The sequence below is a fragment of the Antechinus flavipes genome, chromosome 1 (assembly GCF_016432865.1).
Source record: "Antechinus flavipes isolate AdamAnt ecotype Samford, QLD, Australia chromosome 1, AdamAnt_v2, whole genome shotgun sequence".
NCBI classification, from domain to species: domain Eukaryota; kingdom Metazoa; phylum Chordata; class Mammalia; order Dasyuromorphia; family Dasyuridae; genus Antechinus; species Antechinus flavipes.
The window spans coordinates 15,853,605-15,880,719 of record NC_067398.1 but is presented as its reverse complement, the minus strand read 5'-3'; the positions used below and the strand labels follow the sequence as shown (position 1 = coordinate 15,880,719).

General features: G+C 36.3%; 1 protein-coding gene across 1 annotated transcript in view; it reads left to right on the top strand.

Annotated features, from left to right (window-relative positions):
- Nucleotides 1-27,115, top strand: part of DPY19L1 (dpy-19 like C-mannosyltransferase 1) — a 109,109-nt gene that overhangs the window by 62,115 nt on the left and 19,879 nt on the right. Inside the window, exons 8-14 of the mRNA XM_051979435.1 lie at nt 7,326-7,417; nt 11,666-11,765; nt 14,981-15,058; nt 16,074-16,160; nt 19,035-19,094; nt 19,675-19,755; nt 24,718-24,819. Of these exons, the coding sequence (XP_051835395.1) occupies nt 7,326-7,417; nt 11,666-11,765; nt 14,981-15,058; nt 16,074-16,160; nt 19,035-19,094; nt 19,675-19,755; nt 24,718-24,819 (600 nt within the window). The remainder of the gene's footprint in view (nt 1-7,325; nt 7,418-11,665; nt 11,766-14,980; nt 15,059-16,073; nt 16,161-19,034; nt 19,095-19,674; nt 19,756-24,717; nt 24,820-27,115) is intronic.

Genomic DNA, 27,115 nt, shown 5'->3' with positions numbered 1-27,115 from the left:
CGCCTTTACACTGCCATATTAGCTCTACCATAAGAAGGAATTTTTAAAAAGGAAAAAAACCACATTAGCAAAACACTAACAGTTAAAAGGCTTGACTTGCTATGTAGTGGTTGATGTAGTGGTTGACATGTATGGTTTCCCATCTCCCATCCTCACCTATGAAGAAGCAATGAGAGATCCCTTCTTATATCTCTTTATTGGGGGCCAATTTTGGTTATTATAGTTTTTGCATCATTCCATTTTTGATATATTGTTCTTTCTGTTTAAATTGTTCTTATCTTTGTACATGTTGTTTTCTCAGTTCTATTTACTTCACTTGGCATAATATAGAATTCTCTCTGTGGTCTTCTCTATTTATCGTGGTCATCGTTTCTCACAGTGCAATGACATTCTATTTTATTCATATATCACAAGTTGTTTACCCATTTACCCATTCCTCAGGTAATGGGAATTTACATCCCCTCCAATTTCATGCTATTATAAAAAGTGCTTTTCCTCTTTTAAATTTTAGTGTTTTTGGGGCCTGCATCAATGATTTTGGGACTTAAGCCTAAGCAGTGGAATCTCTGTCATATTAGTCATATTGGACACTTTGTTTTTATGATTCCAAATTGCTTCCTAGAAGGATTATATTAAGTCAAAAAACAGTTCATTATTTCCCCCTTTACTAAGAGGTAGATTCACAATTGCATTCTTTGATAAAATAATCCAGTCTATGTTAAAAGTTTGCTCCAAGTAGAAATTATTTTTTGCAGGAAGTCTGGGAACTTTTTGCTGCACTAGCAATCTTTCTTGATACTTGGGCATTTTGAAATTCTGCCCTTTTAAAAATCATGCATACCAAAGACTTATTTGCTCTAAATAGCTGTGTTCATTCAGTTTTTTTTTTTCCTTTTTACCTCTATATCTTCAAAAGGGTTTTGAGCTTCACCATTAAGGGATTATTCTTCTGAGTCTGGTCACCTAATCACGTAGTTAATATTTTCTTCATCTCTAGGATACAGTTTCTTTGTTTGGGATTATTCTTCTGAGTCTGGTCACCTAATCACGTAGTTAATATTTTCTTCATCTCTAGGATACAGTTTCTTTGTTTCAATAGATAAATCAACTTCATGGGGGAAAAAAAAAACAGTTCATTGGTGTTCTAGTCTTCCTGCAAATCTTCCAACATTGATTAGTCACATCTTTTTCATCTTTTTCAATCTGCGAGGTGAAACCTAAACGTTATTTTATATTTCTCTCATAATTAGTTACGTGAATTATTTTTTCATATGGTTGTTAATAGTTTGTATTTCTTCTTCTATAGAACTTTTCATATTCTTTGACTTATCTTTTAAGGAATGGCTTTTGATTTCAAATATTTCTGTTAATTGTCAACATCTTGGTGATTAGATTTTTATTAGAGATATTTAACACTAAGGGTTTTTTTTTTTCCAGTTGGTTATTTCCCTTCTTAGCCTAGTTGCATTACTTTTGTGCATGCAAAAACTTTTCAGTTCCATGTACCTATAAAACCTTTGTGAGAATAATATATGTATATGCCAAAGAAAGGAGAAAAGGCTTTAAAATTATGTAATAGTATACTACATTTTTATAGCCATCTTATTGATTCAGTGGTGCAGAGATTAGAAGACTCCTCGTGTTTATTGCTGACTAGTAAAGAGCAGTTGATTTAGTAGAGAGAAATACTCTCCTTCAGCAAGTATAGCATCCATCGCAGGTGCTTCATTACCATCATCCACATTACTCCTAATACCATCCTCTTCTATCTCAATATTAATTTACCTGAGCTTAGGATAAAAAGACACAAAGAGACATATTTGGCCAAGTGCCACAAATCCCGTGGCAAGATGGAACATAGAGCCACTATCCTTTCCCTACCTGGCTCTTAGGGAGGCAGTTCAACGTAGTCCTATATCTAAAAGGAAAAGGGGCAAATTGAGCAGGAGATCTGTTTGACATTCATTCTATTTAAGCTTATTTGCTGTCCTTGTAACAGTTAGTTTACATCAATTAACTTTCTATATGTAAGTATTAAAATTAAAATTGATGTTTTATTCCATCCATATTCAATTTTCAGAATTAGTAACTTGTTTAAACAGACTAATTTGAATTGTTTTAATTGCATTTGTTTAATAAACCTTTATTAAGTGCATGCTAGATACCAACCACTATTAGGTTCTAAGGATACATATACAAACATGAGAGTCTCTGTCCTCATGGAACTTATGGTCTCCTAAGGGGATAGAGTGTGTTCCCAGAAAAGTACATATAGGACACATACAATAAATACATAGTTTTTGAGGAAGAAGGATGACTAACATTTGGGGGAATCAAAAAAGATCTTTTGAGAGGCAATATGGGGAAAACAGATGGTATGGGAAATAGCAAACAGTCTGGGTTGGCCAGGATGTAAAGTTTGTGAAGGAGTGCAGTATGTAATCAGCCTGGAAAGACAGATTGGAGCTAGATTCTATAGAGCTTTAAATGCTAAACAGGATTGCCTACCTTTTTATCCTTTTTATTTTTCTAGATTTGAATTAATTTTGATCTTTGTCCTAACAAAGATCACTGAGAGTTGATTTAGTAATAATTATCACATCAATAATTAGTTGCTTATTGTCTGTTTTGGTTTGGCGATGTTATTCAATGCTCTCCATGACCAGTACCTTGCTATTCTTTCTTAAATGAAGTATTCATATATTAAGCATGAGACGTGGGGCTTCTATGGCTTCATGTCTTTTGATTTCTCTTCTTACTCTCGCAATATTTTTCTTCATTTCCCCCCAGTTCCATCTTTTGTAATTAAATTGCCCACTATTTGAGGAATTTGGAGGGTCTTTTTCTCCCCCTTTCTTCAACAAATGGTACATAAATCAAAATTATTTTCATGGTGGTCATTTTGCAAATATTTATCATGAGTATCACAATGCAAGCTCACCAAATGTACCACTAAATCTTATTTCTTGACTACATTTGACTACATGATCAACCAATTTCTTTAATCTCCTTATTTATCTTTCTAAGAGTATCTTGGGAGCCAGTTTTCCATTTATCTGCAAACTTGTTTATCTCTTTAGGTTTCATTTATAGAAAGAAAATCAAGAGTGATATAATTCACTCCTATACTAAGGTTCTTAAACTTTTTTTGCATCACAGTCATGGGTGTTCTAGTAAGACTTTTGGACCCCTTTCAGAATATTTTTAAAAGCGTAAAATATAATATACATAAAATCATGAAGGAAGCCAGTTAGATTGAAATACAACTATTAACTATTTTGAAAAGTAAGTACAAGGACTCCAGGTTGAGAAGTCTTATAGTCTCATAATATATCACTGGACAAAGACCTCACATTTATAGAACCAATGGCTTAGTTAATGGTTTTAGACATCCTAAAAACTGTAATTCTAGGTATTCTTTGTCATTCTTGTCATTGGCTGCAGTAGGGGAATGGAGCCACCAAGGAGCGAGGACTGTTTGGTAGTATTCATTGTTTCATGAATTGCTATGGCCAAACTTTCCTCACCAAGTGTCCAATCTTTTGAAAATGAGCCTCTCTGGTTGTAACCTGGTCCTCAGAAATCAGGCTTTATCTGTGACGGAGAGCCTTGCAGGCAGAGTGGAGCCTGCCAGAGCTGCTCCTTACTGCCCTTTGAGGATCTCTAATCACCTTCAGGCTACGGTGAGGTGTCAGAGGACTTTGGGGAGGGCCAGTTTTAATTGAAATTGTATGTCAATTTTCAGATTTAAGGGAGATCAGTACTTGATTATTTAGGTTAAATCTTCTTCAAGTTGTTTTTTCCATTCTTTCAACTTCTGTGTATTTCATGACTTATTAGCATTACTCTTTGGGATGGCTGAGTGAAGTTTGAGTAAGTCAGTTGGATGTTTGTTAGCTTCCCTATTAAAGACTCATAGAATCTTGTATTTGGAAGTGATTTTATCAGAAGCCACCTAGTTCACTTTTTACTAAATTTACTAAACTTCCAATCTTATGTACTTAATAAGTAGTGAAAAAGATAGTACTTTTTGTTTCAAAACCTTTGGTGAGCAAAGCCCACTAACCCTCAAGAGAGCTTAGGACAAATATGGATGATTCTCATCAGGAGAAATTTTTCCACAGTCGGCTTCATTTCAGCTTCTCTAACTCAGCACTTCAGTGACTAAGCTGAAGAAGTCGAATCAGTCAACTTCATGACGGCCCATCAAAGTCCTGAAGGTGCATTTCTTCCTTTCTTCTCCTTTGTCTTTTTTCCTTCCCTAAACTGAACATCTCTAGCTCTCTCAGCCAGAGCTGATGTGCTCTCTGCAGCCCCTTCACTATCCTGAGTACTTTCCTTTGGACATTTTTCCAAATGATTAGTATTTCTCCTCAAATGTGGCATTGAGAGTTCAAATGTCAGCTGACAGAGTACAGTCCCATTTCTTTCCTCCTGTTCACCACTTCTCTCCTCAGATTGCAATAGTGTTTTTAGCCTCCATAACCCAGTGTTAATTATTTTGATATCTTTTCCAGATGAATTGTTGTCTAATCTCACATCCCCTCTCTTATAGTTGTGAAGTTGATGATTTTGAACCCAAGTAGAAGACTGTACTATTATCACTATGAGATCCATTTTCTTTGATTCCCTCAGTCTTCTAACCTATCAAAATCCTTTGGTTTTTTGTCATCTAGCTTGTCAATCAGCCTTTGTAGCTTTGTGTTGTCTGAAAATGTATGAAATGTCATTTGTGCATTTTATCTAAGTTATTGATAACTGTTGAATGCCTAGAACAGATCCTCGGGTCACTTCTTTTTCCTAGCTTATGCAAAATCATTAATGTGCACTCTGGACCTGGCCATTCAGTCAATTTTAAAATCCTCTACTTAATTGGGAATGTCCCACCTCACAAGTCTCTATCTTGTCTTTAAAACAGTATCAGAGGCTAAGGATTTTGTCAAATTCTTGGCTAAGTTTCTAAAAGAGAGAGAGAGAGACAGAGATATATTTGTATATGTATATACATGTATACATATAGAGATGTATATGACTATAAATAAAGGCAGAGATTATATCTAGGTTGTTAATGAAACTTTTTGTTAAAACATAGAAAGGCTTCAAAAAAAAAAAAAAGAAAGAAAAGAAGAAATTGGATCTAGAAAGACAGAAAGACAAGCCCACAAAGAAAAAGTATCACAGAAATCCTGGAGCTCATTCAGAAGGATGAGTTTCATCCCAAAGAGAAGGGGGGTGAGTGCTTGGATTTCAGGGGATGATGACATGGAGTCATGCACACCTGCCAGCAGGTGAGACTCAGCCAGTGAGGTCAGAGATAAAAAGAGGGACGGTCATTGCTTGAACTGATGTCAGTAAGAATCGTCTGCCATCCCTGATGGTGTGTGTGTGATAAAGAGCCTCCCAAGCCTCACCAGGGCTGGGTGCTCCTCACTACCTTGTGACCCACAAAGGGCACGTAGACAGCATAGTTATGAAGATAAAGATAGATAAATCTCTCTCTCTATGTGTGTACATGTGTATTTCTATACTCCATACATACATATATGGATATATGTATGTATATGTGCAGATTATGTTTATATGTATGTATGGAGCATTGCCTTCTTATCTAATAACTGTCAAAAAGGAAATTATATAATTTTATATATAATTATATAATGAAGCCCGGTAGGTGTTTTGTGATCCTAACTTTCTTTTCTAGATGTTTAATAACCATCCCTTTAATAATAAACTTGAGAAAATTTGGTAGAAATTCAAATTAAAGCTGCTTGTATGGTTTTTAGGTACTATTCTATTCCATCTTAAAAAAAAAATAATTCAGCATTCCCTTTTTGGCTTAGAATCCCTTGTTAGGTACATTCCATCTTTGGCCAAGAGCCTGCCATACCTGTATTTTAGGTTGTTCTCTAGAATCGAAAATGAATTCTTAGAAACCATCATTTTAACCAGCTGTTGTTTAGTTTCCACACCTTCTTCTGAAGTCTTTGCCTTTGCTTGCTGCTGTCTCTGGCCCCAATTTTTGTGGATTCTTACCCATGACTAATTCTGGACAGGACTTCTAAGATCCCTTTGGGTAATATTGTCTTTTGTGGATCACTAAAGGTAGTCCTGCTAAAGCGAGTTGTGGGGGCTCTTTTTACACACATCCTCAATACATGTCCCTGAGAGATGGCAGACCACTCTTACTGACATCAATTCAAGAGGTGACCACTTTAATGGGAACACACCGGCCACAACAACTCCCCTCTTCCTCTGACCTCACTGGCTGAGTCTCACCTGCTGGCAGGTGTGGATGGCTCTGTTTTGTCATCCCCTGGAGTCCAAGCACTCATCCCTCTTCTCTTCAGGATGAACTTCATCCTTCTGACTGAGTTTTAGGATTTCTGTGATTCTTTTTCTCTTTGGTCTTGTTTTTCTGCACTGTAGATCCCTTTCTTGGTCCTATTTCTTCTTTGTTTTTACACTGAAGTATTTCTGTGTTTTAAAGAAAAAGGTTCATTTTTCTTAATAGCCTGCAGAATGTAATGCCGTCCTTTTCCCCTCTCTTCTGAATAAGAGGGTAGCTTCCTCTTTGAGCATGGATAACTTATTTTACTGTAGAAAGCCCAATAATCTCAGACTCTTTGCAGCTCTGTTTTGCAGACAAACTTTTCTCTGTTTTCCTTACATGCTGGAGGTAAGGTTCTCCATCCTTTTGTCTTTTTTGTTAGTGGCTCTCAGGCCCACTGCTACCCTTTTAGAATTGCCAAGGCCAGCTCCCTGGGACGGTATGGGAAAGGGGACATTCTTCAACTCAGGAGTTCTCATTCCTTCCATAGCAGCCTGACGGATAAACTCAATTTCCTTGAAGGTGAAATTAATACCTATAATGAGGTCTAAAAAATTACCTGTAGATTTCCTTTGTCCTTATTCTTCACTCCCACAGACCATAATTACTGATAGGTAAGTCTAAAATTCAAGTCAGGGAAGAGGTAACAAAAGACCTCATTTAAAAGGCTGTTTCATAGAGAAGACTTTAAATTTCACTATAAAGCTTTCCTAGCAGGGGAGTGTTGTTCGTATTTTTAGCACATATGCTAAAAGCTTACTTTCCATTCTTAATGTCAGAATTCTGTATGAGACTTTAAAAACCATATATTGGTATCATTTATAATTTCAGTAATGCTGTTTGGGAGAAAAGTAAAAGATCTTCTTTTGTGACTTATGTAAATAATTCATAAATAACACTTCTGTTTGATTTGTATCCACAATTAGCTATTTTCATTGAGCAACTACTACCATCTAGAAAGTTGACTACTCGGTCCTAAGTGCATTTTTATTTTCAGTGTACACGCGTGATGTGGACCCCGCCTCTCCGTGAAAGTTTTTCATACCCATTCCTTGTACTTCAAATGTTGCTTGTGACTCATATTCTCAGGTAATGTTGATTTATTCTTGATTATTTGTATTGGATAATTTAAACTTTAATTTATTAAGCCTGTGGAAGAAACAAAACAGATTCTTGTATGTGTATTCATTCATTTATCAAGCATTTCTTAGATACCTTTTGGGACTCTGTTAGATCCTAGACACAGAGGGGAAAAAAACACAATAGTGTATACCCTCAAGGAGCTGACTTTTTCCTGTGCTGCCACAGCATCCATACAGAGAAGTCGATGTAGACCACTGATGGTAGAAGGGGATGAGACTGATCACTCTGGGTTTCAGGAAAGACCTCATGGAGAAGGTGGTTTTTACAATGAGACTAATGAGATCTGGAAATTGCAAGAGAGGAGGTGAGAAAAGGAAAGCACTTCAAGCAAGAATGACAGCCTGTGTCATGGCATAGTATCTGGGAGATAGAATTTGTACGTTGGCAACAGCGGGTTGCCCATTTTGCCACAGAGAAGTGGTGCAATATAAGATAAATCTGGAAAGGTGAGCTGTAGCCAGTTTGTGCTAAGTCAGAGAAAGGACTTTGTGCTTTTATCCTAAATTTAATAGGTAATTATTGAAGCTCCTTGAAGGACAGAGGGAGATGGTCAAGCTTGTGCATTAAAACTATCACTTTGGCAGTTTTGTAGAACATGTGTTCACAAAGGGAAACTTGGCTATTTGAACACCAGTTTTTAAAATGATTTGTTTTTTAATTATGTAGTTCATATGGGAAGTTATGATGGCCTAGACTAGAGTACTGGCTATGGGAATGAATGATATAGATATAAATAGTGGAATAGAATTGGCAAGGTATGGCAATTGAATGATTGTGGGCAGTGAAAGGAGTATCTTTGGGTTGTTGGATGATTAGAAGGACTATTCTAGACCTTGAGTAAAATAGAGGAATTAGAAGGAGGGCTGGATTTAGTGAGAAAGAAAATAAATTTCATTTTGTTTATGTTGAGTTTGATATGTCTATAGATCATCTGGGAAGAAATGTGAAAGAAGGAATTGGTGACATGGAACTTAAACTCAGTGAAAGTTGAGGCTTGAATAGATAGGTACATTTGGGAATCATATACTTAAAGGTGATAAGTAAAGCCATGCCAGGCTCTCTTCAAGCACCAAGACCTCTAGTTTATGGAGGGACCCAGGCTGATCGACCTTCATTCCCCTCTAGTCTGTACTTTGGACTTTCCAGACTTTGCCCCAACACCTCCACTGTTGTTTCCTCCTGGAAGCCATCCTTGGCCTGTGGCCTTCTTATCCTAGAACATCCCTCTTTCTTCAAGGATAGCTTGTAGTGTCAATCAGGTATAGTAGTACTGTCTTGATGAATGCTGAAGTGCTCTGGAAGGGTGTTGAGGGTTGGGCTGGAGATGATGATTGATCCAGGCACTGGACATAGGGAGAACAGAGAGAGAATGTCCAGGGGATTATAGGTAATAACTACCAAAGTTTTGGTTGGCTGATAAGCTTGGGCTGCATGAAGCTCCAAGGAAAGGAGATTAGTGAATGATGACAGTAGTAAGGAGCCTGGAAATGGTGATGGGAAGCATTGCACGCCAGGCATCGAGCCGGAAGCTTTGAGCACATGCACCCAAGACTGGAAATGGCGAACAGGGATGCAGGTGGTCAGGGAGAAGCTCCATACCCTTGAGTTTCAGAACATGGCAGGAGCAAAGGAAGAAGTGATATGAGGGGAGGACGTTTGTTAATTATGGCGTAGATGTAGCAGAGAGCACATGGCAGTGGCTGGTTCTTTCACAGTGGGAGAGGATGGGATCGAGGTCGATGAGAGTGAGATATGGACAGTTGGAGTTTGATTTTCGGCAGCTGGGGATTACCCTCGCAGGGACACAGAAGGTCGTGGGAGTGGAAGTTACTAAGCCCTGGAGAGCACTTTCTGCCCATCTCTTTCCCACAGGTTCCAGGCCTCGCCCGTTCTTTGGCTTCTTCTTTGGCTTCTCACTTTGTCCTTTGAAGTCCTGTCTCATTCATGTGGCATTGAATCTGTGTTTCCTCACATTGCTTTTTTTTTTTATTTATTCATGTCCGGCCTTGTCATCCAAATTGCAATTGAGGATGGAAACTGAGTCTCATACCTTTTTTTTTTTTTTTTTTGTCACATGCAGTTTCTTGAGGGTTTTTTGTGATAGTTTGCAACAAAATGTTGCTTTAAGGTTCTCTTCCAGTAACATATCTGCCATCTAAAATCCCACTTTCTCCAGGAACCTTTTTCCAGTCCTTAATTCTGGTGCTGTCCCACTGTCAATTATTTCCGATGTATCTTGTGTAGAACTTATTTGTACATAATTGCCTCCCCCCTTTATGTTATGAGTTCCTTGAGGGCAGGGACTATATGTTTTACCTTTCTTTGTTTCCTCAGCACCAGTACCTGGTGCACATTAAGTGCTTAATAAATATTTATTGACCAATAGACATCTGTACATCAAAATCACTCAAAACTTTTTAAAAGATAATGAATGAAATTCATTAAATCTTAAATATTATATAAATACAGAAAATACAAATAGAAAAAGCAAAAGAGATCCTGCTCTTAGGGAGCTCACACTTAAGGGAAAACAAGACCTAGATGAAAATTCATCTGCAGTTGTATGGCAAGGCCAGTTTTATATCCATAGATCTGATGACAGGGCCTGAAATGCATAGTGGCGGCATGCGGGCCAAGTCATGCTTGTCTTTCATCTTACTAGAAGGATTAAAGTTGGTGATTTAAGGAGTTTGAGCTGCCATGTGGCTGTATGGTGGCTGTCAGCGTCTCTTCATTCATAAAGCAATGAGGCTAGTAGTCAACACTGTCATGGAGTTGGTCCAATCTGGAATCTAAGTTGAAGGCTAATGAGGTCCTCCAGATTCTCCCAGGTGCAGATGGCATTTTACAGATTTTATCAAAGCCTAAAACATCCACCTGGAAGAGATCCCTAACTGCTCAAAAAAGTGTGGTCTATCTACTCACCCAGGAAGAGCCAAGGAGATGAAGAATATTTATTGCCAAGATTATGATGTAGAGTTAGATGAACATCCTATTTAATCTATTGGTATGTTTATTTAAAATAGAGATGCACGTGGACAATTTGATCCCACAATTAAACAGGAAGAGAAAAGTGGGCTAAATTGCTTTTAAGAGCTTGCAAGTTTCTTTTATGACTCCACACTTCTTCTAGAAATATAGAATCATTAAAAAGAAAAAAAAACTATTATTCTGGGGCAGCTAGATGGCACAGTGTGTAGAGCACTGACTGTATAGTCAGGAGGACTTGAGTTCAAATCCAGACTCAGACACTTGACACTTACTAGCTGTGTAACTCTGGGCTAGTCACTTAACATCGCTCGGCTCACTAAACAAACAAAAAACTATTATTCTACTCATACTATTATGTAGCTGGGAGGCATAAACAAAACAGTCCCCAGAGAACTGAAAATTAATATCTCATAAGGAATAATGAAAAGGTGTGTGATAAATGTGAGCCTTTTGATGATTAATGAGGCAAATCAAAAAGGAGGAAGAACAGATATAATCAGGAAATGGGCTGGTCATGTTGTCAGGAGTAGGGAGAAGAGCTGAACTGCCTGTCCACTGGTCTCATCAATGTCAGAAGAAAGTACGAAAGCCCTCCAGCATGTCGGATTGATCCCCTTCAGAGAATTTAACAGAGGACAGGTGTCATCAATAAGTTGTGGTCTTGAAGGAAGAATCCACATCTCTAAGACCATAAGACCTTTTGTATATTTGAGATAATCTAATAAAATATGAAATCATCTTAGTTTTTATTATATTAGTGGGAATTATAATGGATAGTTCTTGACCATAGGCAGCTAAGTGGTACAGTGGATAGAGACAGGCTTGGTGTCAAAAAGCCGTCTTCCTAAGCTCAAATCTGACCTCCGACATGTTCTAGCTGTATGACCCTGAGCAAGTCAATTTACCCTGTTTGCTTCAGTTTCCTTATCTACTAAGTGAGCTGGAGAAGGGAATAGCCAACCATTTGATATCTGCCAAGAAAACCTTAAATGGGTACATGAAAGTTGAACATAACTGAAATGACTGGACAACAGCAGCAAAGTTCATAATTGTGTTTAGATTTCATGAATGCTTCCAATTTAAAATGTGACTGAATAAAATCACTGGGTTTTTTTTGAGAGGGGAAGCGGGGCAGGAGAGTTGATTCTGGATTGATGTATTTTTAAATTTTGTAATTAAACATATTCATTTTATTTTTTCTAGGGCTACGAACGTTTATCGAGGAAGCTTGATTGCACTCTGCATTTCAAACATCTTTTTTATGCTTCCTTGGCAGTTTGCTCAGTTTGTCCTTCTCACTCAGGTATGCAGATTTAAAAAAAAAAATCACAAATTGTCTATATTTGGTTTTGTCATCTCAATTATCATAAATTACAATTTAAATTTTTTATGATTCTAGATGCTAAACAATGTCAGATCATACTTTGATTCTTCAGTAGTCAATACACTATCTTTTCATTGGCCTGGTGTAGGTCATCTTCCAGCAGTAGAATTCCCAGCCCCTTCCCAGCTTCCCTCCTGAAGTTCTTCTTCTTTCTGCCTTTCCTTTGGTCTTCCATGAAGGACATCCCTAACAGGCAGCTTTTCTGTAAGCTTTCAAGAATGGCAATGTGGCTTTTGTGCTCTTTGTCCAATCTTTGTTTCGCCTTCTTACCACATGATTGGCTTACTTCTTTTTCTGATCGTAATCAATTGATTTTGGGCAGGAGCCATCATTAGGAATATTCGGCAGCCACCCTGATCTGCCCCATTGTCCTTTGATTCCTTTTGACTTTTGACCTCTCTGAGAGGTAGTTGTAGAGCAGGGCAAAAAGAGTGGCATTTTTCTCATGAAAAGTATGAATGAATGAGAAGTACAACTTGGGAGTTGCTGAAAGCCTTGCACAGTTTCTCAGATGGCCACACAACCATCTGCATGTTTTGCTACATTGGGGGCTCCATCACATTGGCTCATCATATTGGGATCTGATTCAATAATAATAGACTTACCATTGACAGTAGCCTGTCAATATCTGGCCAAATCTTTTTTTTTTTTAAATTCATATGCTTTTTTCCCCAGCGTTGACTAATTGCTTTCATTTTACTATGGGTTTTATTGATGAGATTTTGTAGCGGCTAGTACATTTAAATGTCAGCCCATGGCGCGTACCTAGGAAATCATTTTGGATTAAATACTATTAGCATATAAAATGCACTAACTTGACTAATGCTTTTTTTCCAGAGTCCAGTGAACCCCGATTGTGTGCTTTTATATAGTTCAGAGAATACTTGATTTGAAGTTAGTAGTTAGAAATTAGTAGAAGTAGAAGTTAGTAGACCTGGTGCAGATAAACTTGAACTCAATAGAAAATCTGATAAGAGCCCAATATCAAAGACTAATTTCAAGGGATAAAATAAGGACAAACCTTTAGGTTTATACACGGAAATTAAACTATATGTCTAAAATTGTTAGTAATTGAGAAGTCAAAAGAAATAATGGAGTAGAGTGAAGTATGATGTGACTCTAAAAAGCAAAACTGTAGGAAAAGGTAAAAACAGTAATTATGTTATCCAAATGAGGTGTGAGAGCAAGAAGTGACATAGAGAAGTTAGATGGAGAAGAGGGCTGGGAGGGCTGGTAGTTTTGAAACTACATTTCCTGGAACAATACATTTCTATACCTAGTGACATGTGACACCCTTCAAAATCTATAAAGAAATAAGGGGGAAGGAATAGGATAAAGTGGGGTATAGAAGCAAGTGTAGGTCAATCAGAGTGGGATAAAGTGTGTAGATAATGGGGATGGAGTAAAGAGGGAGGGAGAGAGAGGAGAGGATAAGAGAAGGATCCTTTTGGACCAGGGGTCCTCAGACTTTTTAAATAAGGGGCCAGTTCACTGTTCCTCAATCTGTTGGAAGGGCGGACTATAGTAAAAACAAAAACTTTGTTTTGTGGGCCTTTAAATAAAGAAACTTCATAACCCTGGGTGAGGGGGATAATCGTCCTCAACTGCTGCATCTGGCTCGGAGCCGGAGTTTGAGGACCCCTGTTTTAGAGGCTTGACAGGGAGGTCAAATAATAACAGCAAGCAAACCAGAGGGTCGAAGTAGAAAATTTAGCAGGAGTAAAAAGCTAGATAATGCATATATATATATGTATATATATATACACATATATATGTATATGTGTATATATGGATATATATATATGTATATATATATATGTATATGTGTATATATGGATATAAACATAAATATGTCCATGCTTAACTGTAACCTAATTGGGGGAGATGGGCTGCAAGGAAGGGGAAATAAGAAAAAAGTGAAAAGTGCACCACACAGAACAAAATAAAACCTACAGGGATGCAAAGATGGGCATTTCCGAATACATTGCTTATTATTTATATAGGCTTTTTTGAAATGGAAATTTATTATATATTTTGAATCTTCTTTTATGTTCTGCTGTACACGAGTCTTTATTGTTGTTGTTTTCTTTCTATTTTCTATTTTGTTTTAAATTAAAAATAAAAGGTAGGGGGCCTGTGCCCTGACCTGGCTACTTATTAGCCCTGCCCCCCTGCCCAGGTCATTTAACCTTTCTTCCTGTATAAAACTGGGATGGAGTATTCAGCTTATGGTCAGTGTGCTGGGCAATCTGCTGCCTGGGCCCTCCCCAGACCTGTGCATATAATCTTGTGATGGATTTGCAGGCCAGCTTTGATTGTGCTTGGGGCTCGGCCTTCCTCCAGCCTCCACCCCCTGACAAGGCTAAGGCCACATATCCCAATTCCCCTTCCCCCTCCTCACCCGGTCAGCCTCCACTGTCACCCTTAATCCGCAGGCACCCTTGGTCCCTGGCCCCACTTTCCTTTTCTTCCCCCCCCCCCAACACATTCTCTGTCTCTCTCTGTGTCTCTGTCTCTGTCTCTTTCTGTCTCTTTCTCTGTGGTTGCCTGAGTCTTTCTAGTGAGCTCCTGGACCAAAAACTGGCAGTGCCCAAGGGGCGGGGTAGTCCATCCAGCTTAAGGCCCACCAAGTAGAGTCTGAGAAGCGTAAAGGACTGACTGGAAACGGGGTCAGGGGAGGTGGAGAAAGGGGGGCATTCACCTGCAAAGCTTGGGAAAATGGGGGGAGGCTGAGCCCGGAGGGCACTTCTGCGGGCAGAGCAGCCCAAGGTCACTGCAAGTGTGAGAGGAGGTAGGCGGTTTCCACAGGCCTCCCGCCACAAGGTTTTATTTGGAGGCAACTTGTTCCAGCTCGGGATTGCTGAGCAAGCCTTCATCTTGCTTTGCTCACCAGGGGCGTGTGCTTATTAAACATGCCCCTTTTCAATTCTCTTTCCTCTTGTCACGTTTTTTAAAGCAAATAGTTTTTAAACCGAATAGTTTTATAGATGCTAACACATGCTTAGAGAAATTTCAGTATATTACATTTTCCATTTTAAATCAGTGATAACCACCTTTGTAGAAAAAATATACTTTAAAAATTATATACACTCTTTTGCTCTTAACCATTTACATATATTTCTTTTTAATTTCAGATAGCATCATTATTTGCTGTGTATGTTGTGGGTTACATTGATTTATGTAAATTAAAGAAGATCATTTACATCCACATGGTAATTTTTGCTTTCTTTTAAAAAATACAATTATACTAGTGCTAAAGCATACTCTTACGATTGAGTCGTAATTGTTCTTACATATGTTAGCAAACCAGGGATAAAATAATTATTTATAGCATTCCAGAATACGGACAATGTTTATTTCAAAGCAGTGTTGTATTAACTGGTTGCTTTTTTAAGTAGGCCAATCAAAGGAACTTATATACATTATGTAACTATGATTTATTCATCACTTTCTTCCTTCTCAGTAGATGTAGTAGTAATTAAGGAGAGGAGGGAAATGGAAAACTTTATTGCCTATAAATTTTGAAAAATGTAAAGCCAGATGCAGTTGAGTATTATCTCCAACAACATATCTCTGCTCTCCTTTTTTTCCCCCTCCTCACAATTTTGATCTCACTTCCATATTACTGGGATATGTTTTCTATAAGATCTAAAGGCTTTGTTAAATATATTGCCATTCTCTTAACCAGCTCTTCCTTTAGCTGTTGCTTTCCCCATGGAATCTCATCTAAGATTAAACTCATACCAAATATAAGTTGGAATCATAAATGAGGTTGGATGCTGAATTGATATTCCTTGAACGCAGTAGATTCTCAAACACAGGCAAAAAAGAAAATGAGCACCTGTAATTGAATCCATTAGTTTTCTTTTTTTTCTCCTCCCGGCTGCTATACTCATTTCATGGAGTTCCCTGTAAGATGCTAGTCCTTTATCAATTTTCCTTTTTAGCTGTTTTGGTTATTTGGTTATTGAAATTCACTAAGCTAAAGTATAACATAATTTAAAATGAGTTTAAAGTTGAATTTATAAATAAAGTTTACATATCATTATAGATAAACTCACACAGATAGCATTTGATCTTGGATTTTTAACTATTACTTCTAACCAAAAATGTGTTGATATCCTATGCAGATCTGTCCAATATTACTCATAAATTTAGTTAATGAAATATTAATTTAAGTTTATTCTGTTTTATGTATATTAATTCTGTTTCTTTATATTTTCCCAGATCTCTCTTGCACTTTGTTTTATTTTGATGTTTGGAAACTCAATGTTACTAACTTCTTACTATGCCTCCTCTTTGGTCATTATTTGGGTAAGTCTTTCTTAGGCACATTCTGTTTTTTGTCTCGCCTAACAATAGATTTATGGAGCTTATCATTAACTTAAGATCATTTGACCCTTTTGATCTGTAGTAACAAGGCAGGGCATTCCTTGACCAAGAGTTTATCTTGCATTATTATTAATTTGCCCAAACTTCATCATTGTTTGAAACTCTTCCCCACAGATTCAGATGGCCAATTTGACTGTAGCTTATTTTTTTTTTTAGTTTTAAATAATATTTTCCTCAATTATATGCAAAAAGGATTTCTAAAATTTTTTTTTTTAAGTTTTGAGTTCAAAATTCTATCAAATTCTTTGAGATGGTAAGTAATGTAATATAGGTTTCACGTAAAACTTTTCCATATTAGTCATTTTGTACAAGAAAACTCAAAAAAAAAAGAGAAAAATAACATTCTTTGGTTTGTACAACTGATATCAGATAATGATATCAGATAACATTCGTTCTGACTCTTGAAAGCAGCATTTTTCATCATGAGTCTTTCATTGAATTGCTGATTACAGCTAAGTCATTCACAACTGATCATCTTTACAATGTTTCTGTTAATGGATTCATTTTCTCCTGTTCTGCTTATTTTACTCTGAATCAGTTCATGTATTTTTCCAGGTTTTTCTGAAACCATCCTGCTTATCCTTTCTTATAATATTATAATATTCCATTATAATCATATGCCCTAGTTTGTTTAGCCATTCCCCATTTGATGACCATCTCCTCAATTTCTACTTCTTTGACCCCTTAGAAAGAGTGGCTACATACTCTACATACATGCAAGTCTTTCCCCTTTTTTTGGAGGGGGAGAAATCCCTTTGGGATGCAAACCCAGTAATGGTAAAGTTTTTAGGTATCTTCTTAAAGAGACACGTGAGACCCCAAGAGGCTTGAGTCTAGCAAGGCTTGCCTTCTCTCCCCTGGGCTGTGCTCTCTCTTAACACTTTGCATTGAAGAAATGTTCTCTTTTTGTTCCATTTTGTACAAATGTGCTCTCTCAGCACACCACCTGAAGTTTCCCAGAGAACATACTGAATCCCCAAATGTTGCCTCCAGGGATTAAAAACCACCAGACTAAAATAGATGTCAAAGCATCCTCTCTTCATCTTAGTCTTAAGATAGTTAAATAAGAAAATGCTATATTTTCTTTTGTTGGGCTACCTGATTACACCATTTAAGAACTCTCACTCTAAAGACTTTTCCCCATGTATCTGAATTCCTTGTGCTTTCCTATAAATAGGCTTCTCAAAGACAAGTTCTATTACTACATTTTTTGATTTTAAAAATTATTAATTATAATATATAATAGTGAACTGGGTTCTTCCCTTCATGTGCTAGTTAATTACTTTTATGTACGAAGGATTGATTGAATGCCCAGCATCATTGTGGAATTCTTTTCACCAGAGTGGAAAGAAGAAGTTTTACTTCCCTTGGGATAAAAGCCCATTTTTCCTCAGGTAACTGAATCTTTGTATCTTGCATCTCTGCCCTTCCCATCCTGGGCCATTCTTCTTTTCAGGATGCAAGGAATGGGAAAGTATGGAGCAAACCATTGATGTGGGCAAGTTCACAGGAATCAGATTGGTTCCCAGAGCCTTATTAGTTTATATGAGCATATTGATATATAGTTTACACATTAGTATGTGTTATATGCAAATAATATTGAAATAGCAGCTTCAGAATATAGCATGTTGTTTACATATGTTTTTATCTATAAACACATGGATTTATATTTATGTGATCCTAAGTGTTTGAAATCAGAATTTTTCACTAAAATTATAAAGGCTTCTTCATGTGAAATTTTCATTTGGGTGTCAGATTTTTGGTATTTTATCTTTTATGATATTTTTGCAAAGTTTGAAGTAATTGGGATGGGTAATATCCTTATCGGTAATATCCTATATGGGTAATATCCTAAGGTAAAATCATTAACAGATCCAGAACCTTTGCAAGTTCATTTAGATTTTGCTTGTAGTTTTTTTTTTTCCTTAATTTAAGCCCTGTACCTTGATTGCAACTTCCCAAACTCTGAAAATATTGATTGGTTCCTTGTTACTGTTTTTTATTTTGTATATAGCTTGATTTGTATAGATTTACTCGCATGTCATTAGATTGTTAGCTCTTTGTGATTAGGAACTATATAGTGCTTTCTTTTTTTTATCCCTAGCACTTAACATATTGCCTGGCACATTGTAAGCATTTAATAATGTTGATTTGTTGATTTTTAAAAAGTAAAACATGTGGAAATCCGCACTTACCATTTGCTATTAAACACTATAGACACCAGTACTTTGAGATGATTGGCGTTGACATGTAAATATGACCCCAGTTCATAAATGTGCTAAATAAATAGTTCTTCTCTAGTTTTAAGTTTAGTTTTAGATTTAGACACTAGCTAGAATGTAGAATATTAAAATTTAAGGAAAATCTTTTCAGTTTAAGTTTATACTTGGTATTTTAAAGTCATCAAAATTAAGCTTTGGATTATTTTAGTTTATTTACTATTAGATGATGAATGCAAAATTCATTTTGGATCCTAAATGCACACTTTATGTCTAGACACTATAATTAAATCCGTTTATGTTTAGAAATTTGCTATTTTGTAGTATGTAGTGATTTTGTTTTTAATGCTAAAAATGATTGCTTTGGAGAGTTTCAAGGGTGGACAAATGAACCCCCTCTCATCCTTTCACGAGGGGTGAGAAGCAATTAGACTCATTACTCCGAGGATGTTTGGCATTTGAGTAACTTGTACATGTTTAGGGGCCCTGTGCTTTCCACAGTTTTTTAATGTTCAAATAGTTGCCAATTCTCATTGTGTCCTTGACTGTTTTCTTGTGTTTTCTCTGCTTTTGGTAGGGCATCCTGGCAATGAGACCACGTTTCCTGAAAGCGAATGTGTCTGAACTCAGCTTATGGGTAAGGAACCATCTGGTCTATTGAGGGACTTTGCTCTGTTTTGTTATTCTTATTGTTTACATCATTCACTATCTTTTTTCCTCCTTCCAAGTAAACTTCAGAAAAATAAACTATTGCTTACAATTTAGTGCAGAGCCTAGCAGCATCATTTGTGTGACTATGTCTATAATATTGCCACTCTTGCATGCATAAAGCAAACTTGGACCATTATATTAGAAGAAAATGTTGATTTTGTTTATTTTATTCTTGTGTTCCTTGTGACAAGATCATATTGGCAAAAGTTTGATAATGAAATCATAGTTTTGTGTGTGTGTTTTAGCAAGAATAATTCAACTCTAATTACTGCATATACCTTCTACAAAATGTATAAATGTGAAATACTCATTGTTAATGCATTATTTTAAGTCTTACATATTAATTTTGGTATTTCACACTTGATGTTCATTAAGATGCATGTATTGTATTCTTAAATACTAGTAATGTCCATTCTTTATGTAATTAAAATATTCATTTTATTATTTAAGGTTTGCAAATTGTTATTGTGATTTTAAGAAATCTATTTTTTTTAAATTTTTTTAAGGTTATTCAGGGATGTACTTGGTTGTTTGGAACAGTCCTATTGAAGTACTTGACTTCTAAAATCTTAGGCATTGCCGATGATGTAAGTATGTTTTAGCTTACACATGAGAAGAGTTGATAAATGAAACTATCATTTTGAGATTTAAAAAAAATTACCACTTAATTAAACTAAATTACAGAGTCTAATCTATTTGTTAGTTTAGCTAAGTATTTTTATGAACTAAACATGTGTATGTTTGGATTTATCTCCAGAAGTTTTCTAAGGCTGTTTTTTTTTTTTATTATTAATTACCACATTTTATTTAATCTTCCATATCATTCAAATGTGTTGAAACTTCCCAACATATAGACATGTGTCTTAAGGAAGCCGCCCAAATGTATTTTAGAAATCATTTATTTCATAATTTCAGTGAGTTTAGAGGTAAAAAAAAAAAGACATTCATGACATAGTCCAAATTTCCTCATTTTACAAATAAGGAAATTGAGGCTCAGGTTAAATAATGTGACAAAATTAATATTTGAACCCATCCTCTGAATTATAAATTGAGGTTTCTTGAACCGTATTTTTCTGTATTGTTTCTTGACTCCTATTTATCCAAGATAACTTTGAGACAGCAACTGAGAACTCAATGAGGGCCACTTGTCTTTCTTTTATTATCCTTGATAACTGACTTATGTTGCTCACGGTGTGTTTCTAGTGTTTTGAGATTATTGGTATTTCAAGATAATTGTAACTTTTATTCAAATTGTGCCTTTGCAGAAAATATATTTCTCTATTTAGAAATAAATTAAAGAGGAGGAAATACAGGCTTTTAGGAATCTTCTAGAACTATTTTCTTATTGCTTCTTATATCTAAGAGAAATCAAGTCAAGGGACTTTCAGAAATTAAAACTAAAATATAAAATAAGTAACAATATTTGCAATTGATTTGGGGAAGGAGGGATGACAATTTTATCAGAATCAAAAAAGTGATTTTTGTACACATGACTATATGACTACTAATTTATAACCTCTGTTTAGCTTCTCATCATGTATAAAGTGAATGGCAAGAAATGCTAAGCTGATCAAATTTGTGTGTGTGTGTGTGTGTGTGTGTGTGTGAGAGAGAGAGAGAGAGAGACTGACAGACAGAAACAGACAGAAACTCCATAAACCAATAAATCAACCAGTTATTGAACTCAAAGAAAATGGCCAGTACAAGTCCATGTAGAATTTTCCAGCATAGCACTATGATGAACTGTCATAGAAAGCAAATGAGAAATAACCTTGATTATGATATTAGTAGTGCTGGAATACTCCACATTGATTATTGACTTTCATTGATAAGCAATTTACTGTGTTGGAAACAAGATGAGGCTGGTAAGATTTCTATAACTTTTTAGACTATCATTGGGAAAATTTGTTTTCCAACTCCTCATATCCTTCCAAAAAATAAAGATCTCTTTGTTGGAGGAAATAGGGAAGGAGTGCTTTGTATCTCTGCTATCTCTTTTATCCTTTTTGAAGATAAAATTTAATTGTTCTTATTATTCTGGTGTTCTTGAGGTTATTCCACTTGGGAATTAATGCCTTGCCTCAAAGATATTAACTCTTTGGGAATCACTTATATGAAATCAATAATTTCCTTGTGTTTATTTTCTTTGTGACATCTTTAAATATTGCTGCTAGTTTATAGTTTTAGTAAAACATTCACTTAGTTTAATAGTTCTCAGTATTCAAGTATTAATAGGAGCTACTCCTCAAAGTAGTAGACATTTAACAATTATCATGCAGAAATTTGCCATCAAACATGACAACATAAAAGAAGCTCCTTTACTTCAGGACTTTTTTATTTTTGTCTTTGTAAGCCCAGGATTGAGCATAGGCCTTATACATAGCAGGTATGTAATGAATTATGAAACTGATTTGTTAATTTTTCTATTTTTAAAAAATTTAGTACTTCATTTCTTTCTGGTTACAGATAAAAAACAGTTTTTAGTATTTGTTTTTAAAACTTTGAGTTTCAGATTCTTGCCCTTTCTCCTTTCTCATGTATCCTCCTCTCCCCATTGAGAAAGCAAGCAATTCAATATAGGTTGCCTGTGTATTCCTGCAAAACATTTCCATTAAGTCCTGTTTCAAAAGGAAACATAGACCTCCCCTCAAAAAAAAGCTTCAAGAAAAATAAAATGAAAAAAAGTATGCCTCAATCTGCATTCAAACACCATTAATTCTTTCTTTAAGTATGGAAGCATTTTTCATCAAAAGTCTTTCAGAGTTTTCTCGGATCATTGTATTGCCGAGAATAGTGAAATCACTCCTGGCTGATCATTCTTACAATATTGCTGTTGCTTTGTACAGAGTACATTTCACTTTGCATTAGCTCAAAGATGTCTTTCTAGGTTTTTCTCAAAGTAGTCTGATCATCATTTCTTACAGCACAATAGTATTCCATCATAATCAGATACCATAATTTGTTCAACCATTTCCCAGTTGATGGGCATCCCCTCAATTTTCACTTCTTTGCCTTTAGAAAAGACCTGCAATAAATATTTTTGAACATGTGGGTCCTTTTAGTTTTTTGTTTTCTATGTCTTTTGGGATACATACCTAGAAGTGATGTTGCTAGGTCAAAGGATATGCATGGTTTGATAGCTTTTTCCACAGAATGGTTGAATCAAGTCACAATATCAGCAGTGTATCAGTATCTTATTTTTCCCACATTTCCTCTAACATTTGTATTTTCCTCCTGTGTCCTGTTGCCAATCTGATACTATGAATTAATTTCTCAGAATTGTTTTAATTTGCATTTCTTCAATCAATAGAGAGAACATTTTTTTATATGGCTGTAGATAGCTTTGATTACTTCATCTGAAAACTGTTCATATCTTTTGATCACATATTGAGGAATAGTTCTTATTTTTATAAATTTAACTCACTTCCCTATGTATTTGAGAAAAGGGACCTTTATCAGAGAAACTTGCTTCAAATTTTTTTTCAGTCTTTATTGCTAACTGTATTCCCTGTCCTCATCCCGTTTATTCTATTTTGTCTCTCCTTTCACTCTGTCCTTCCTTAAAAGTGTTTTGCTTTTGACTATTTCCTCCCCTGATATGAAATGAAAGTCTGAGCAAGTTTGCTAGTAAATGGGAATTAAAAAAGGGTTGGGGGGATACTGCTGGGTTTTGAGGTTCCAAAGATATCGGAGATACAATCCTTAGTGGGTTAGAGGAAGAGGAAATAGTTGGGTGACTCATGAGATTTTGATCCTAAGTGAAAAATGGTACCATCAACAGAAATAGGGAAATGAAGAGGAATGGTTAGTTTAGGAAGGTTATTATAATGTGTTTGATTTTATATGTAGGGAGTTTGAGTTATTATCTGGATGAGTGAACTGTAATATAACAGGGCACTGAAATTCAGGGAAGGAATTGAGCCTAGAAATAGAGACTTGAGGGTCATCCTTATAGAAATAGTAATGGAGGTAATGAAAGAGATCATGGAGAGAATGTAGCCCAGATGGGAGCACTGGATATATAAATCTGTAGGGATGAGGAAGGGGAACCAGGAACAGAGATTAAGGAGGGAGTGCCAAGCTAGGAGATAGAGCTCAGGAAAATAAGGAAGCCAGGTAAGGGACTGGGAGAGCAGAGAAGGTGGCATCAAAATGTATGGAAAAGTCAGACTGAGCTCAGTGTGGGATCTGGTCAGATCTAGGATAACCTTGAGGAAAGTTTGCATAGAATGGGGAAGAAACGAGATTCCAGGGAGTTGAGAAGAAAGTCTTGGAGTGTCAGAGACTGGGAGGAGGGAAGGATATTGGAGAGAAGACCCTGAGCTGCCCAAGGGCCAAGGCCTTCTGCTGGACCAGGGAGAGGCAGGCTCTGGCTTCATATTGGAACTCAAATATGAAGCATCAGAGTAATAAATGATATGTTCCTAGGATTTGGTGAGAAAGAAATGTAGAACTTCTTCAAACTAGTAACTTTAAATAAAGCTAGCATTTTCATCGGCATCTTATCATTCATAGTTTGTTTTGGCTGTTATTAAATTGCCTAGGACTTCTCTTGTATTTATTCTCTGTATTAAGTTACTTCAGTGATCTGTGCATGCAACATCCTGCCCCTTTCCCCCCATTAGACTGTAAACTACAATCAACCAGTGGACAAGAATTTAGGTGCCCACTGTATGCCAGACCCTGCAAGGAAAACCAAATGAAAGTCTGCCCTTGGGGAGCTTCCATCCTACAGGGGAAAAGGAACAGCTTCTGGGACCTTGTCTGGCATGACCTTCCTGCCTCCCACAGGACCTAGGCCAGTGCTGGGCACATGATAAGTTCAATTTAACAAAGATTCATAAAGAACCTAATTAGAACTAGTTGAAAATATCATTCTCTCTTCCTTAGTTTTAGTACAGTGCCTTAACCACAGGAGATCTTAATAAATGTTTGTTGAATCAGTTGAAATGAATCGCCTGATTTGAAGATGAGTTTCATTGAGCTTTTACCCTTTACTCTAAGCCATTGGTGTTAAATGGCTTCTCTTCAGGGAATAACTGATCACTTGCTGTGACAACAGAGACAGCTTTTTCCATGAGCTGACATTACCTTTAAGAGTGCTGGCACACCAGTGCCCAGTCGCCCCATTCTACTGAAAATCAGATGTTCCACCGTAAAGGTGAGACCTCAGATTTTAAGTAGAATCTGTAGTTTAGCTTAAGGAGTTGATATCGGCTAAAATAGGGTAAGGACCTCCTCTAAAGCTAAACCTTGATTTTAAGCCCAGCTGTGAATAAGAGATTTCAGAAGTATGGTTTTGGTTCTGTATTGAGCAAGCTTGTGGACGGAGGACTTGGCAGAATGGCACCTTGGAATTTAAGCCACAGGGAAGTGGAGTAGAGGAGCTGGAGCTGAGTACGGAAACCCAGGAGAGGAACTGGTTGGGCCCTGCTGCCCCTGCTGGGCCTTTGCCCCTTTGGCAGCTGGCTGTTGATTATCTCCAGGTACTGGCACTAAAGTCTCAGAGAACCACTAACTGAATTGCCTTTTGCCTTGTTTTCTGCTAGGCTCACATAAGCAACCTGTTAACCTCCAAATTCTTCAGTTACAAGGATTTTGACACTCTAATGTACACCTGTGCTGCAGAGTTTGACTTCATGGAAAAAGAGGTAAGGAGGTGTCCTGGCTGGCCTGTCTTGGTGCCTGTCCGGCCCTGGATTTTGCACAGAAAAGGCATTACTGCATCAAAATAAGGTCTTTCTGCAAAATGATATGGAGGAAAAATGTAAAATAAGGATAGCAGTTTGTAGATGAAAAAATAGATGCAGGCACATTAAGTAGACATTTTTCAAGAGCTAAACATATCCCTTAAATATTTAATTCTTTGCTTACTCTCCTGAGTGCTTCCATTTCTCTCAAGTGTCGTTCATTTTATGAACTTATCATTTCTGTATTTAGAGGTTCAGGAACAAGCGGCTGGGAATCCCAAGGCTGCTGCTGCCTCTGGGTCATTTTGGGCACAAGTCACTTTATGATTCTCTATCTGTAAAATGATGGAGGAGAAGTTTGGATTAAGAAAAATATCTAAATCTCACTCAACTATAATAGACTTGGTTCTTCTCAGCAATTCAGTGATCCGATGCAGTCCCAATAAACTTTGGATGGAAAGCCCATCTGCATCCAGAGAAAGACCTATGGGTCCACTGAACATGGATCAGCGCACAATGTTTTCACCTTCTTCTTTTTTCTTTCTTTCTCATGATTTATCCCTTTTGTTCTTATTTTTCTTTCCCATCCTGACTCATACAGAAATATAGGAAAAAATGAATATACATGTACAACCTAAAAAAATAAAAACAATAAAAATCTAAATCTTGCTTTTTTTGTGCCTCAGCTTTTTGATTTATTTGAAAGCTAGTACTGACCCACCACATAGCCATAGATATAACAGAAGAGCATGAAAAATTTTCAAAAGACAGATGTCTTTTGTACACAATATATTCATTGGATTTGAAATCTTGCCTGCAAATTTGAGGTGCAAAAAATATTCTGTTTTAATAATCCTGGGTAGGTCACTTACCCTCTCAGTGCCTCCTTTTCCTCATTTTTAAATGAGGGGGTTGGACACAGTGGCCTCGAATGTTCTTCTGACATCTCTGAAGTGCATTTGCATTGTGTTAATCAATATCAGAACAGTTATTAAGCCTTGAGCCAGAGAATGTTCTTTGAAACTGAGAACGGTTATTGAAATTCTCTGTTGTCTTCCTGATGAAAGAACCAGGTGAGAGAAATCCTGTCAGATGTTTGTAGTAAAATCTTCAAGGAATAAAAGAAACTCAATGACAGCACTTATCTGTGATTGGAAATGCAAAAAAACTCCTTTGGATTCTTTAATCCTTTAAATATGAAAGAAACCATTCTGGGACCTGTTACTCCAGGCTTTTTTTTTTTTTTTTTTTTTTTTTTTTTTAAGGCGACAGACTCTTAAGGATTTGCTTGTATCAGGAAGACTTAATTCCAAATTTTCCCTCTAATATTTAATAGGTGTATGACCCTAGACAAGCCAGTTTACCTCTGTTTTCTCATCTATAAAATGGGGATAACATGTTAACAGAATCATTACATAGAGCAAATGAATTCACATAGGTGAAGCGCTTTGAAAACCTTGAAGTTTCATATTCATGCTGTTATTATTAATTTTTTGTAAAACATCTAACATGCTACATATTTGTTATTAAATAATGTTTAATTTAATTTGAAATGATTGTAAAATCAAAGATGGCGCAAGCTTTATATAGAAGACAGGATATATATTCAGCCCCATTTCTTTCTATATAAATGTAATATATCTATATAAATGTCAACATATTCTATTATTGTGTGATATAATATGTATAAATTAATAGATATTCTTTTAGAGGACATTTCAATTTTGTTAAGTTCAAATATCAGGGATTGCTTAATTTGTTGAAATAGATTTTAATCTGATGTTGGAGAAACAAGTGAAGGTCACTGGATATTTCAATCCATACTTTCTCAAGACGTTTATAGCAGAATGCTACTTAAGCCAAAAAAAAAAAAATCAGCAAAACAGATTACCATAGATGAATATTTATTTTTGTTGCATATTTCAGTTGACATGTCATTTCTTCAGTGTGCCTTGCTAGGGGTCAAGAAGCTTGCCAAGTACCAGGGCTTTTTTTGGTAAATGACTTCATTCATTCAATTTCATATCTCCAAGTAAAAGGAGTTCAAAATGCCTTTTCCCTTTGACACGAGAGAGCTGCTTCATTGAGCACTATTTCCCAGGGTTTCCTTTGTGCTCCCTCCCAATCTTGACTATACACAGTATATGTATTAGCCCATATCACATACTATGACTATATACAGTATGATATGTGTTAGTTCTGTTCCTGGTAGCACTGCAAGAGTGTTCCATACAAATTAAAGGTTAGGGTTGGATAT